General features: G+C 41.2%; 1 protein-coding gene across 2 annotated transcripts in view; it reads left to right on the top strand.

Annotated features, from left to right (window-relative positions):
• Positions 1-15,625, top strand: part of sorl1 (sortilin-related receptor, L(DLR class) A repeats containing) — a 90,957-nt gene that overhangs the window by 62,849 nt on the left and 12,483 nt on the right. The window contains exons 19-34 of one of the 2 annotated variants that reach the window (XM_037774900.1): positions 594-685; positions 2,380-2,626; positions 3,867-4,005; positions 5,169-5,342; positions 5,494-5,607; positions 5,706-5,828; positions 6,910-7,029; positions 8,149-8,274; positions 8,972-9,082; positions 9,407-9,538; positions 10,572-10,709; positions 10,906-11,040; positions 12,303-12,455; positions 12,691-12,858; positions 14,274-14,402; positions 14,855-14,981. In XM_037774900.1, the coding sequence (XP_037630828.1) occupies positions 594-685; positions 2,380-2,626; positions 3,867-4,005; positions 5,169-5,342; positions 5,494-5,607; positions 5,706-5,828; positions 6,910-7,029; positions 8,149-8,274; positions 8,972-9,082; positions 9,407-9,538; positions 10,572-10,709; positions 10,906-11,040; positions 12,303-12,455; positions 12,691-12,858; positions 14,274-14,402; positions 14,855-14,981 (2,228 nt within the window). Of the gene's footprint in view, positions 1-593; positions 686-2,379; positions 2,627-3,866; positions 4,006-5,168; positions 5,343-5,493; positions 5,608-5,705; positions 5,829-6,909; positions 7,030-8,148; positions 8,275-8,971; positions 9,083-9,406; positions 9,539-10,571; positions 10,710-10,905; positions 11,041-12,302; positions 12,456-12,687; positions 12,859-14,273; positions 14,403-14,854; positions 14,982-15,625 lie in introns of both variants that reach the window. The other variant, XM_037774899.1, reaches the window with a different exon arrangement.

The raw sequence follows: 15,625 nt of genomic DNA, 5'->3' as shown, positions 1-15,625 counted from the left end.
TGCATGTTGTTAAATTTGGTTCTTTGAACACAGTTAGTTAATCGACTTGTTAATCATAGATAATATGGAGCTAAAATCCTCTTCCGGCTTTGAGTCAGACCCCCACACACACACAGTTTAGAGAACTGCATTTACATTGACAGTTGGTTCTGTAACGAACACTATCGCACATTCACACATCACGTTTTCTGTCGGGGCCACACTCAAAACATTCAGGGCTTCAGACCTGGCAACGCCGACTTAGAAGAAGGTTTGAACCCGGCTTTGAAGAACTGAAAAATCCAGGCTTGTGTCAAATCATCAACAAACAAATCAACCAAACCTAGTATAAAGAACAGGCTCCTGCATTGTTGCACTGCTAAATGCAAGAACCATCGTAAATACTATCAGACCTGTGTGCGTGTGTCTTAATGGGAGTTGTACATAGACATCTCACTTTAAAATGTACTAAAATACTGCTTGTTCTAAAAATGTAGGATTCCTGATCTACAGCTTTACTCGCAAATCCTGATAACATTTCTTTGATTATTTGATTTTGTTCCGCCATCCAAAGGTTAACTTAGTTAAAAGTTTTGCTGTTGTTGTGTTTGAAGGTGTCTAACCCTGACGGCGACCTGCGTCACACTCTGCTCAACTCTTCTATCCTGGAACACCCCAGAGCTCTGGTTCTGCTTCCTGGAGAGAGGTACACACACACACTTAACATAAAGGCAAAATCTGTAATTTAAATATGTACTTTATACACGGCATCACCAGAAACCAAAACACCGGATTGAAACCTGCTCTCGTTCTAAAGCTGACTGACGGATCTTTTATTGAAGAAACCAACATAAGAACGTTAATAGATTTAAGTAAATGATTTCTGAGGATAATAGAGGTTTTTTTTTTCACATGCATATCTTTTGTAAAAATGTAATTATGACAGTTAGAAAAAATACAAAATGCGGATTTTTTTAAAGTCAAACAACAAGTAAAACTTCAATTATAATTCACATTTTTTGTGGTCAGAAAGTTCAGGATTGAGGCTTTAATCTCACCCCAACCTTTACCTATAGTTGACCTCAACCCTCAAACAGCCCTTTGAGGAAGGGATGACCAGACAAAATGTCCCCACTTACCAAAAATGTCGTCACACTCGATATCTGAAACTCACACACTCACTCACTTGCACCATAACAAAGAGTTGGTTCCTCTTCTGCAAATGTACTTCTGCTTTTATTTAAGACAAGTTCAGCTGATTGTCAAGGTTACCAAACTGTGGTTTTAATTGTTTTTATTTGCCTTTATTTTATTATTTCCCTATTATTCTTTTGCTTATTCCCTTTTTTCATTAGTGGGAAATTGAACTTAGCTTTGCCTCACTGCCCTCACTTCCTCTTTCTCTCATGTCTGGTTATTATTATTATTATGGTTATTATTAGGAGCAAATAAGGGCATTTTTGTAGCCCTTCACTCTTGTATTTGTAAGGAAGGAGACCAGGTAGAGTGTAATTATCTGACATTCTACAGCCTTTGATCAAATATTTGATGAATATCCATGATAATATATTACATAAATGACCGTATTCCTATAACTAGGGCTGGGACGATTCACCTATCTCCCAATTCAATGCTATAACGATACCTTGGTGCCAATTCGATAGGTATTTTAATTTTTAAGTATTGCGATTCTACAAGTATTGTGATTCGATATCGCGATTTATTGCGATTTTTGTTAACTTTTTTGACACCGGACCATGGGAAAAAGTTTAATCATACACTTCAAGAGACCTTTACTGTGGAAAATATCTAAATTGATAGAGTAAAAATGTTTGATTTTCAGCATGTATGTGGTCAGAAATGTCCTGAAGTCAAATGTATCAGTTATTGTCAAGAATTATTTATTACATTTTTTCCAGCAACCCAAAAATCAAAGAATAAAAAAAAAAAAAATGTAATAGTATTTTGTCTTTAATTTATCAGGGACATGTAATGTTTTATACTTCTGCTGAATATAATCCAATCCATCTTATTTCCATATATGTATTTTTATATATAGTTCCCTTTGTTAACACCTTATTTCGAAAACCGGACGTAGTCACACGTGTATACTTCCTCCAACTTCTCCAAGGTCATCTCTAGCTCTCCCGTCAGCTCCGTTCTCTTTATACATCCATGGTCAGCTCCATCGGGGCCGTTTGAATACATATGATGTTTTTTTTCCCCACCCCTACCTATTACCTCTTGTAGGAAGTGTTTTTTGTTTTCGACCTGTGTCACACAGTGAAACCTTGGAAACTTTTTCTTACAATAGTGACAATTAAACATTACACCATTTTTCGATCAAGTCTGAATTCAGTGAAACATTCCAGTTAAATTCATACTGTTTTCGTCCCACAGTCTGATGTTCTGGACTGACTGGGGAGACAAGGCGCCCGGTGTTTACCGCAGCTACATGGATGGAACCAATGTGTCCCGCGTCGTGTCAGAGGGCGTCCGCTGGCCCAACGGGATCACAGCTGACGACCACTGGCTGTACTGGACCGAAGCCTACAGCGACCGCATCGAGAGAGCCGACTTCACCGGGGGCCAGAGGAGCGTTCTCATGCGGGGGCTGCCCCACCCGTATGCCATCGCTGTCTTCAAGGTGAGACTTTATATACAACCAGGGTCTGAAATGAACTTTTTCCACTGCCTGCCACTGTGACAGGCAAGACTTTTTTTTGTCTGCACTCAGAAATTGTATCTGCCACTTTTGAAAGCTATGTGCTAATTGAAGGAATAACATTTTAGATCTGAAGTCATTCAATGTTTGATATATTTTACACAAAAAACATTATATACACCTGGTAAATTACAGAGTTGGAATTACTCCGCAGCTTCTGGGGAGCCCTTTTTTGGGGGGTGGGAGGGTACTGTCAACAGTACTATACTGTACTTTGTTATTGTCATCTATACTGGTTATTTGCATAGAAATACACAATTCAAATGATTATGATTATATAAATATTTGCTTTGGTTTAAAAAAAATCTTGGCAAACTGTTAGAATGTTAAACAGGGCATAATTCCCTCTGTAATATCTATTTTATATTGCTGTGAAAACATCTCCTTCAAACAACTGGATTTATTCAAGTTTTTCGCCATAAAAAATAATCTCACACCTCACAATAACGTTTTAATTTACCTTAGCCCAATAGTCATTTTTACTGAGCGTAGCTTGAGCGCCTCATAATTGTAACTCAATGGCACCTCCGTTAACGTTAATAGCTCCGTTATTTAGCCAAGCAGGACTGTGCTGCCCACCGGCTGCTAACAGGTAACATTACTAACACTCATCCTGTTGATTTCAACACAGACTTGTTGTTCACAGTGTGGCATTATCAGGGAAAAAATCGGGTGCATCCCCTCAGATTTAGCAGTTGTAACGCCATGCTTTTGAGCGATTTTTTTCTCTCCACTGTGGCTCCGGTCCCAAAGAAACTGAAACATGATACAGCGTGTGTATGTGTCATTGTGCACGTGGAACAGTCGGAAAGCATCAATAAGAGGAGTCGGTAGTCACAGAGGTATGAGATGCCAAGGAATCAGACAACTAGGAACACCTTTTTAACGGGAACCGGTTCTCTATTCCCATCTCTAGCATTTTCCCTGTCTGCCAAATTGGCAGAAGGCCTGACGATTTTACCCCACACTGTCAACAATTTACCCACATTTGGCTGTTGGCGGGTGCTAATTTCAGACCCTATATACAACAGATGTACAATCTAAAAAAAAAAAAAACACCTTCTTCAGACTTTTTTCCAGTCTGAGTGTCAGAAAAGTGTTGAAGATGTAAGTCCTCACTAAGAATACGTTTTCATAAGTTTGTGTTGGATGCTGTTTTCAGAATGACCTGTACTGGGATGACTGGTCCAGAATGGGGATCTTCAAAGCTCCAAAAGCTGGTTCACAGAGCAATGAGCTGATTGTTGGCAGACTAACCGGAGTTATGGACCTCAAGATCTTCTACAAGGGGAAGAACAGAGGTGAGGAACAGAGAGTGGAGTCATGTCCAGAAAGTTTTGAAAGCTTCGCAGAAATGGCGAGAAGTGAATCAATGACATATTATTTGAAGCAACTGGGTCTTTTTCAGACTTTAACAACACACACCGACACACACAAGACTGAACGTGATTGACAGGTATCGTGTTGATTAACATTAGCAACATTAGCCAGCTAAAACCACAATATCACTCTATATTTCACATGCTTGTAAGTAATGGTAGCTGACCAGATGAAGGCCTGGCCGATGTTGATCCTAGTGTTAACTTTTCCTGCTTCAGCCTACCGACCGTGGTCAGGAGGAACAGGGGAGACACCGTAGTTTTGGTCTCCTGAGCCGGAGTCGATAACATCCCTCGCTCCGGAGTCAACCCCTATCTCTGGAGTTAACTCAGCAGCAGGGAAACAAGATGCGGGAAACCTCTGTTGGTCTTGAGGAGGCTGCAGCATTTATTTCTATCCAAACTGCAACTTCCACTGAACATTCACTGATATTCTTAAAGCTAAACCAACTGTCTTCTGCTCTGCTACTCGCTCGTTTTCTCACACACTCGCTGACGCTCTCTCTCTCTCTCTCTCGCTCTCTCTCTTGCTTCACCACTCACTTCCCACGTGCACATACAATCTTCTCACTGGCTCTGCTATTCTCCCACAACACTAGTTTTCGCCCGACGTCGGTCACATTCCTGTTTTGCATGACGAGCTTTACCAGATATAACTTTATTTTTTTTGTGCTTCTGTGGAGTTTGCGTTGGAGTCTGAGTTGTGGTGGAGGCCAGTCGTTTGTTGGCGTTAGCAGACTCCATTTCTAACCGAACGTTAGCTACGTCTAAGGCACTCGTGAGCGCGCATGACGTCACATACGTTGGATTTTCCCGGAAAAACGGGCCCGGGTTCTTCACATTAAAAGCAGTCAACAGGCTGATAGAGGAAACCCAGGAAGTCACGAAAGGGTCTAATTTTTTAGGGTAGGCTACAACCTGTTCACACATTGGCATTCAAAAAGAAGTTACATACAGTTAAAGCAAATAGTAGATAACAGGATACATACACAGAGTTAGCGAATTGCTGCTTGGAGAGTTTCAAAACTGATTTAAACAACCCTGTGTTAGTGCTCAAACTGATGTCTGGATCTCTTGTCCACCAGGCCACAATGCCTGCGCCGACCAGCCGTGCAGCCTGCTGTGTCTGCCTCAGCCCGGCCACCGACACACCTGTGTCTGCCCAGACGGTGCCCCGACTGTAACCATGCCCAACGGAGAAGTGCAGTGCCAGTGTCCCACGGGCTACCTGCTCCAAAACAACACCTGCGTCAAGACTGGTGAGACGAAAGCGCATACTGCAGGATCATTGATGATATTTGGCTGTAAGATATACAATCTTGCGTCCGTTGGAAATGAGGCCTCACTTTCATGGAGGGCTTACTGATTTGTTAGTGGTTGCATGTGATCCTTTCTTTTTCCTCCAATCAGAGCACAGCTGTTTGCCCAACCAGTACCGCTGCTCTAACGGCCGCTGCATCAGTAGCATCTGGAAGTGTGACAGCGACAACGACTGCGGAGACATGAGTGATGAGCAGGAGTGTCGTAAGTATTCAGCCACATCGCTTTTCTCGTTATGTAGATAAAAGCAAAATACCTTTTCTGCATAAAGAACCAAACATATTTATTTTTTCCACTTTTAGCCACTACGACCTGTGACCCGTCCAACCAGTTCCGCTGCATGGCCTCAGGTTCCTGCATCCCCCTGGCCTTCAAATGTGACCATGAAGACGACTGTGGAGACAACAGTGATGAGGAGCACTGTGGTAAGATGTGTTTTTTTCACATTGTACAGATGAAAATGAGCAACAAAATGAAGAGAAAAGGTATACATATATAGCATTATAAAATATGGAAGCCCTGAGAGGCAAGTGAGAAAAAAACAATCTGGTAATCCATTTTCTAAGTCTGATCTGATTTTCTCACCAGTTAATATATATAAATATATATATTAGGGCTGTCAAAGTTAACGCCATAATAATGCGTTAACACAAATCTGTTTTAACGCCACTAATTCTTTAACGCATTAACACAACTTGTGATTTTTATGCTCTAGCGGGCCCTTTTCAAAGGGGTCCCTTGACCTCTGACCTCAAGATATGTGAATGAAAATGGGTTCTATGGGTACCCACGAGTCTCCCCTTTACAGACATGCCCACTTTATGATAATCACATGCAGTTTGGGGCAAGTCATAGTCAAGTCAGCACACTGACACACTGACAGCTGTTGTTGCCTGTTGGGCTGCAGTTTGCCATGTTATGAGTTGAGCCTATTTTTTTATACTAAATGCAGTACCTGTGAGGGTTTCTGTACAATATTTATCATTGTTTTGTGTTTTCAATTGATTTCCATTAATAAATATATACATACATTTCTATAAAGCAGCATATTTTCCCACTCCCATGTTGATAAGACTATTAAATACTGGACAAATCTCCCTTTATGGTACATTTTGAACAGATAAAAAAAAAAAGTGTGATTAATTTGTGATTAACTATGGACAATCATGCAATTAATCCTGATTAAATATTTAATCTTGCCTGCCGTGTAGCTGCTGACAGGCTACACTTCCTCCCAGTTGCCAGGGCGGGAGCAGTTTGGGCTAGACATGGGTCACATGCATCATCTCCTTATTTTAGTACACCTCTGAACAACTGGAGACGGGAACTTCCAGAATGCCTTTTCCATAGTGCCCTGTGTTCAAAGCTTTCATTCTCTCAAAACATCTAAACTGCAGACAGCATAAGCGCACAATGCACATGTTTTTTGGTTTCTCTGCACCACAGATGGAAATGGAAATGCATAATTTTTGCAAGTACTAACTGTATTGTTGATGCAATTCTCAGAGTCTCACCAGTGTGGCCCAGGAGAGTTTACATGTGCCCGAGGTGTCTGTATCCGCGAGGCATGGCGCTGTGATGGAGACAATGACTGCAGAGACTGGTCGGATGAGGCCAACTGCACAGGTGAGGACTGTGTTATTGACTACATGATACATCATTAAAAAAAAAGACATTGGAATAATGCTTCTTTGGGGTACAACACATGCGCAGTAAAATCTGGTTCTGAACTCGCCGAAATTGAGCCAATCGCAATGCATGACCACAGCTTCAGTTACACTGCGCATGTGTCATACCCCATACCCAAAGACCCGTGTCCGCCTGTGTCCCAGCCTCCTTCAATAGGCCTTGGCAAGATACAGGAAGTTGCCTCGGGTCTTGACCTGAAGAGTTGTAGCATTTATTCACCGACAAATAAACTGTGCACACACTGCTACAGCTACGTTCACAGCTATAACGCCACCGACAATCCCACACTCACCACCATCACCACACACACACGGTCTGTTGGACTCTCGCTAACGTTACGCCGCGCTGACAGACCGTATGTGACAGCTGACAACCTCGCAGCTACAGTAAACTAAATGGTGCGGTGGAGACTTCATGGGAAAGTGGCTGCATGTGTCCTTGACAATACACGCAGCACCGTGGCTGCTAACTGTCCCTGACAGGTGAACTGGGGACTCAGTTGTCTGTTTTGCACATACACTGCAACACCGCTGCATGCAACACACTAATCTTGTCGGTTAACGGTCAATAATCGGTTAACGAGGGTTGGTGATCGGTTTAAAAAAAATTCAAAATTAGCATCTCTAGTGCAAAACCGTGGTACCGCTAGCTGCCGTCTGACTTCCTTTGCTCCTAAAGTAGTGTTATTATGGTAAGGATGGCTTCTGAGCGAGGCGAACGGCTTCACCACGGATTTGCACTCAGCGGCTCACGTTACCACAGTCTTGGAAAGGGAGGAGTGAGCGGAGGGGTACTCAGCTGGTTGCAATCTGCAACCACACCACTAGATGCTGCAAAATCCTACACACTGTGCCTTTAAATGCCACTGCCCTGTATATATTTGCAATGGTAAAGATGAATATTTATTAAAGCTTTACATTAATACATAATCAAGGTGTGTGTTGCAGTTAGAATCATAACATTTCAGATTAAAGTGTATTAATGTGGTCGTCTGTGAAGCACCTTTCTGTCTTCCCAGCGCCTCCAAGCCTTTAACCTCTCCCTGTTTGTCCTCAGTGGGCCACCATACATGTGAGGCTAGTAGCTTCCAGTGTCACACGGGTCACTGTATACCACAGCGCTGGATGTGTGACGGTGATGACGACTGCCAGGACGACTCAGACGAAGACCCGCGATATTGCAGTAAGTTGAGTCACACACACATACTGAACAGTGTCACTGTGTCACACTTTACTAGCCACATACTTAAAAATGTGATTGTTGTGCTGTTAATTAAAATCCATCAGTATGGACTGACAGTATATATCTGTAGAGCTCATCATGTCATTTTAGAATAAACTAACCATTTAACTTGCCTTATTGTTGAACCCTGGATATGAATGCAGGTTTGAAAGGCTTCACTTGGCCTTGTATCAATATTGGACACGGTGGTGTGCACGCTGTTATCATCATTCTTTTACATCAAAGGTGGTGATTTCACAAACGTGGGTTAATAAGAAAATAAAAAAAAGAATAGGTCTGTCGGTACTTAACCTAATCAAAAAATATGCAGACACTATGGAGCCACAGAATGGACTGCCAGTATTATGGGTTGTTGGCCATAACAAGGCTGTGGAATGGCCAGTTATATAGTGAATAATCATCTCTGAGTATCACCTTTTGAAAGCTTCAGTCAACAACGGTTTTATTAGCCATCAAAAAGCTGCATTTTTTTCACGCCTCGTCACACGCATGAAGACATAGACCCACACGCTGAATAACAATACTGCACACTGTAGCAGTCATGAACCGCTACAGCTAAGGAACAGTCATGAAAGCAATGGTTCTCTGTCAGCAATGATACCATATTTTATTGACATTATAACATTTGTGTTTCCAGAGGGAACTCGGTGTAACGGCTTCCTCTGCTCCAACAACACCTGCCTGCGAGCCTGGGCGCACTGCAACGGCATAGAGGAGTGTTCGGATGGAGCTGACGAGCACAACTGTGGTGAGTGATCCCATTTGTTTAGCAGAATGCACAGTAGTCGTCATAATCCAAATGAATTATGCTGATCTGGTTATGGTATTGAATATTAGCCCCAAAAAACAACTTTCAGTCCAACACGATAGTTAAACAGAACATCAGTCTTTGCTTCTTTAGTACCACAAAGGTTGTGCATATGCAACACCTCTCATGTCAAAAAATGTGTATGGAACATTTTATCGGACACTAAAATACATGGCAAAGCCTGTAGTTTAATTATAAAGTTGGAAAAAGTCATAGTGTGTTGTTGAGACATTTTGCATGTTGGTTTCTGTCTTTCACCCACAGACCCGCTGTGTACCCGCTACATGGAGTTTGTATGCAAGAACCGAGCCCAGTGCCTGTTTCCGTCCCTGGTTTGTGACGGGCTCAAACACTGCGAAGACGGATCTGACGAGGACGCCGACTATGCTGGATGTGGTGTGTGTCTTATCCTTTAATAATCCCTGCCTGTAACACTTTACGATTCTTAAAACACTACAGAAAGAAATATTTCTATAAGCAGGTCCGCACAGAAGTGTGACGTCATGTGTTTTTGGCAAAAGGGCGTTGGACATGTATCTAAGTGCATATTCTTCCCATGATTCATTACCTTAAAGTGATGGACAGGATCAAAATTGGCAGTATTTCGAAAACCCGGAGTAGTTTTGTGTTTCAGCCGAGCGTGATTGTTCGGATCTGTTCACACAGCAACAATCTGTAACAACTGCTCTGTCCGTCACTTCTTTTCTTGGGTGCAAAAGTAGTTCTGTAGTATCAGTTTGTCTGATCTCCTACAGTATCTGTCCTTCCTTCTGTTCCTCTGTTAAACTTAATGCTACTGGATTCTAATACGAACCATAACTTAAAGGTGCAATGTGTACGATCTGGCAACATGCTCCAAACAAATAGGGGTCAGCATTATCTCCCCTACTACTGGTTCCATACAATCTAAATTCACAGTCATCAGTTTAAAAAAAAAAAAAAAAAGCCAACTACTAACTAACTAACAGCAGGGCAAGAATACGCAAAATTCGACCAAACTGCTGAAACTCTGATTCACGGTCAAAATAACACTATCTTACAACACAATACATAGACGTCTTTAACATCACATCAAAACTGGTACTACTTCATTTTTTGAATAGTTTAAACTAAAATTCTGGCCAAATCTTACACATTGCACCTTTAAACTTTGCCAATACAAAAGTCATGTAGTTAATGACCTGTGTTTATGATAGAGGGAAAAAATGGACACACATTTTCACTACTGTTGTACAAAAGCTCATCAACTGTTTTTTTTTTCTTAAAACCCCTTTGCATTCCTACATTTCCATCCAACATTGTCCCAATTTTAATTTGCTTCATACCCTCAATGTTATGTAATATCTACATATTCATTTTTTTTTCTGTCTCGCTTTGTTGAAACAAACTCATTTGTGTGTAACCTACTAATGTACCTGTGTGTTCTCAGGTACAGCCACGCCGTCTGAGTTCGGCAAAGTGTGTGATGCCTACACCTTCCAGTGCTCCAACGGAGTTTGTGTGAGCCTGGAGTGGAAGTGTGACGGCATGGACGACTGTGGGGATTACTCTGATGAAGCCAACTGTGGTGAGGAGGAAGAGTTTATGCAGATATAAACAGGAACACACACACACACACACACACACAGCACAACTAGTGTTTATTATTAAACCATGTGGGATACACTGTATACACATATGGAATAGATAACAATACAACAGATTCACAGTACAGTGATGCTGAAGCAACGGTATCAGATGCTAACTTTTGCTCTGTGTTGCAGCTGCGCCCACTGAGGTCCCGGGCTGCTCCAGATATTTCCAGTATGAGTGTAAAAATGGACGCTGTATTCCAACGTGGTGGAAGTGTGATGGAGAGAACGACTGCGGGGACTGGTCTGATGAGGCCCAGTGTACAGGTACACAGTTAGGCTGTGATAAGGCTACTTGGTTGTTAAAAGCAACAGAACACTTACGTTGACGTGTTATCATAAGTGGCATTAAACCTTATTAATTAACAGTGACAAACTCCCTCATGTGATCTGCTACAACACACCATTTAAACACAATGTCCCTGGACTGATTTTGCATGTGTTAAAGGCCTCAATTAAAGGGATACACCTGGACACATTTCTACCGCTGCACGGTATATACCGTCATATCGCCCAACCCTAATGCATATTTATATTGTTTATATATTTCACTTTTGACCGCAGAGGGCCAACCCTACAAACACAAAAGTCTCTCACTGAGTGACTGACTGAAGTTACAGGATTGGTCGGCCGTGTGTTGAAGTTTCCTCATTGGCTGTTTCTTCTTTCAAAATGAAAAGGCGGGAACGAGGCACTAGGCACCTGATTGGACGAACGCAAAGAGTATCAATATAATTTGCATCGTGGGCTGCTGCTCCCGGCTTTCAAATCGGAAGCAACATGGCGGCTCCTTTAGAAACTTTCTTTTCTTATGTCTTGAAAATAGTTCACCGAAATGTGTTTCTGAAAACATTTTATTCTGGAAATAAGCCATATAGTTGCTGAATCTATCTTTATTTTGGATCGATAACAGTTAGTTTAGAAGTTTCTAGGGAGTTTCCAGAGGCGGCGAGTCGCGCCAGCAGGTGACTGGAGAAGACAGCCTGTATGTGGCTGTAACCACGAAGTCTCTTTGTCGAATACATTTTTTGCAAGCAATACAGAATGCCTGAGCGCCTTGCTGAATTATATTCCATTATATTTAGAATTTTCACCTATTATCTGATTTGTTTTGTTTTCCTTTACATAAATAAGGACATTTCCACTATAAATTGGTGCATAAAAAAAAACACCAGAATGCAGAAAATGAAGTGGTTGACAGTCAAAATCCCCTGCACATATTGCGTCATCCCCACAGCGGCTGCTTACATAGACAACGAATGGGAAGCGTGGAAAGGACTGGAGGCTGTGGACACGTACCATTAGTGGATTTAACATTGTAGACATGACCACTAACTGTTTGTGTAGCAATTTAGCCACAAATTCACAGACTGACCATACGCACTCCAGACATATACTCTGGTTTTGACCGAGTCTTTGTTGATTTGTGTTTGATAGACCCTCTTGTGCATGCTTCGCTTTCTATGGTAATTCTTTTATGCTTGAATATCCCAAACCCAGTCATTAAACTTGAATCTCCAACCTTGCAGGAGGTGGTACTCCTCACACTGTAGCCCCTGGTCCCTCTTCTTGTGCCCCCAACCGCTTCCACTGTGGCTCCGGAGCTTGCATCATCAACACCTGGGTGTGTGACGGCTACGCCGACTGTCCTGATGGCAGCGATGAGCTGGGATGTCCCACAGGTAGTACCACCTTTATCTGTTCATCCGTTGAGTTTTTTTGTAGAGGAGGAGTAGTGGTTCATATCTTATATGCATGTTTGCATGTCATGTTCATATGTTGCTGTTTTTTTCGGGGTTTTTTTTATAAATTGAATAAACCTAAATAAAATACAGTATATAGTACAGTTAAACAGAAAAGAAGAATAACGAACCAATAAATAATACAAAGATTAACTTTGTATTTCCCAAACAGCAGCTAATGGCTCTGTGACGGTGGCTCCGGTCCCCACCCAGGCCGCGCCCTCCCCTACACGTTGCAATCGGGGTCAGTTCCTGTGTCGCCGACCCCCCCGCTGCATCCCAGACTGGCAGCGCTGTGACGGCCACCTCCACTGCCAGGACGGCTCTGATGAAGCCCACTGTCGTGAGTCCCCTGCATGCTGCACATCTGTGATACCATCACACACACACACACAGAAACAGAATGAAAACCGAGAAGAAAATCTTTTGTGAGATGGTAAAATGTTTTGGATTTAACGGTGAACAGTGGATTCAAATTCAGAAGATAAATTAAAACTGTTGAATTTGAGATATGTTTTGGTTTTGTTTGCTAAAAGGCCAAATTACTACAATGCTGAAAAGTTGAAAACCTTAACATGAGATCTGAGCAGCATATAATGTGCTATAGAATTTAGATCCCGTATTTTCTGCTCACACATTTAGGTCCTGATGAAACAAGAGGTACATTATTGAGCACACCCAATTTTCATTCATTGTAATTCTAATTTATCTAAAATGTTACGAGTACTGCACAGAAAACATGATACCGTACAGGTCTTAGACTAGCAATCGAAATAGTTGAATCCCTTTTCATCACTGCACATAGAAATAATGGCAGTGAGGCATATTTATGAATGAATAGTTTTATTTCGGTCATACATCAAAAAGAATAAAACTTTACAATCTGTGTGAATATAAACCAACACTGTATCCATTTTCACACAACAACGTTCATATAATCAATGACCGAAAAAGGAATAGGCTCAAGCCCCAAGACCTATTTTTGCCTATCCTATACAATCCATAAAATAACCCAGAATATCAGCATTACACTCATCACTGAGCCTGTTCCATAATTTGACTTCCAAAACTGAGACACATCTATATTTTACACGGGTTCTCACTTTACCTGTTTCAAAAATACACAACCCTCTTAAATTATGATGTCCTTCTCTTAATTAACTTTTTTTTTTTTAAATACTAACAGGAAGGCTTTTATTCCTAACTCGAAAAAGTATTTGTAATGTCTTCACATGCACAATAGCCAAATATTTTAAGATACCTGACTTTATGAATAATGGATTTGTAGTTTCACAGTAAGAAGCTTTATGTATTATTCTAATAGCTCTTTTCTGGAGTTTCATTATAGGGTCTATATTTGATTTTTATACATTTCCCCAAACACAATATGACATATGTGGCATTATAAGTGAGCAATGCAATATATACAAACACTTCTTATTCAACAGATCCTTTGTTCTGTAAAGAATAGCGATGGATTTGGATAATTTCCATTTGATGTATATTCTATATGTGGCTTCCAACAAAGTTTCTGATCTATAATCACTCCCAGGAATTTTGTTTGATAAACTCTTTCAATATCAACTGCATTTAGATTCAATTTTATTCACAATTAACCCTGCCACCACCAAAACACCATAGATTTTGTTTTATTTTCATTTAGGGATAATGTATTAATATCAAACCATTTTTTTTACAGTGGACACAGGTTATCCAATAACAAGAACAGTAATATGTAAAGCCTTCCTCTCTCTCTAGCCACTCTTGGGACTCTGTTCTGCGTTAACGGGACTCGTTGTACTGACGGCGAAGCCTGTGTGCCGGACAGTGAGCGGTGTGATGGCTTCCTGGACTGCTCCGACCACAGCGACGAGGACAACTGCACCTGTAGGTCCCAAATACTCTCACCATGACCGACCAAGTGTGTTCAGATTACATACGAGTTGTTAGAATTGGATAGATTTATAATATTAGCCTTTAAAAGAAGCTCACATGTGAACCACTCAATGTCCGGTCCATTGTAAATGCCAGTACGTCTACTTTAGTACTTTACTGTACTTAAAGGGATAGTACAGGGTTTTTTTGAAGTGGGGTTGTATGAGCTACTACTACTACGTACTACCTACAGTAGATGGCAGTCTCCACGCCCCCAGTTTGGAGAAACAGACAGCAGTAACCAGCACAGGAGCAAAGCAAAATGTATATTAGACACCTTAAAGAAAGCAGTGCAATGCTGCCACTTTCTGACTGTCTGTGTTTATTTCAGGCTTTGTGTTAAAATTCAACTGAGCCGTTCCGAATATTATAATCCATAAGGAATCTCTCCCTCTTTCTTCCAGTGGACACCCTGGCCTATAAAGTCCAGAACCTCCAGTGGACACCAGACTTCTTGGGTGCCATCACCCTGACATGGTCTCGCCCCAAAAACCTTCCTCTGGACTCCTGTTACTTCCTCGTATACTACAGGTGAGCTTTAGTAACCTGCAACCTTAACGGCAGCTGAACGTTGTTGGAGTCGTGTTTTGTTATGTCATGTCTACTGTAGTCGATATGATTATTGTCCTTAACCTCTTTTACCCGACAAACCCTGTACCGGGTTTCTAAAAGACGAGGCCTTAACGCTACTAAAACAACACTCCAAGTTTATTTTGTCCGAACAATGTTTGTTGGGCAATGATTTCAATATTTTAGTTGAAAAATCAACGCACGAGAAATAGCATTTTGACTTTATAATATTTTTGGCTGTTTTTATATTCAATGTACATACTTGACTTTACTACTTACTACTTGATTCTTTTTTTGTTATCTTATTTACATTGATATTGATCTCATTTCTTATTATCTAAGTTTTACATGATCATATTTCATTATTATAATAAAACTACCCCTATTTGTGTGAGCAAAAATTATACAATTTAGTTGTTTTTTTATGCATTTTATACTGTTGCACGATGGTAGAATGTGATGATGCACAGGGTAAACGTCATGGCCAAAGGCTCCATTGTGTGCACATAGCCTCCTGTAGTGGATATCAGTAGTATTTTATATTCAGATTCCCTTTCAAGAGGTAGAAAACCCATTTGGCACACTTTGGGTAGTCTGCCTGGTCC

This window comes from Sebastes umbrosus, chromosome 7 (genome assembly GCF_015220745.1).
Source record: "Sebastes umbrosus isolate fSebUmb1 chromosome 7, fSebUmb1.pri, whole genome shotgun sequence".
NCBI classification, from domain to species: Eukaryota; Metazoa; Chordata; class Actinopteri; order Perciformes; family Sebastidae; genus Sebastes; species Sebastes umbrosus.
This window is presented reverse-complemented; position numbering and strand designations above follow the sequence as displayed.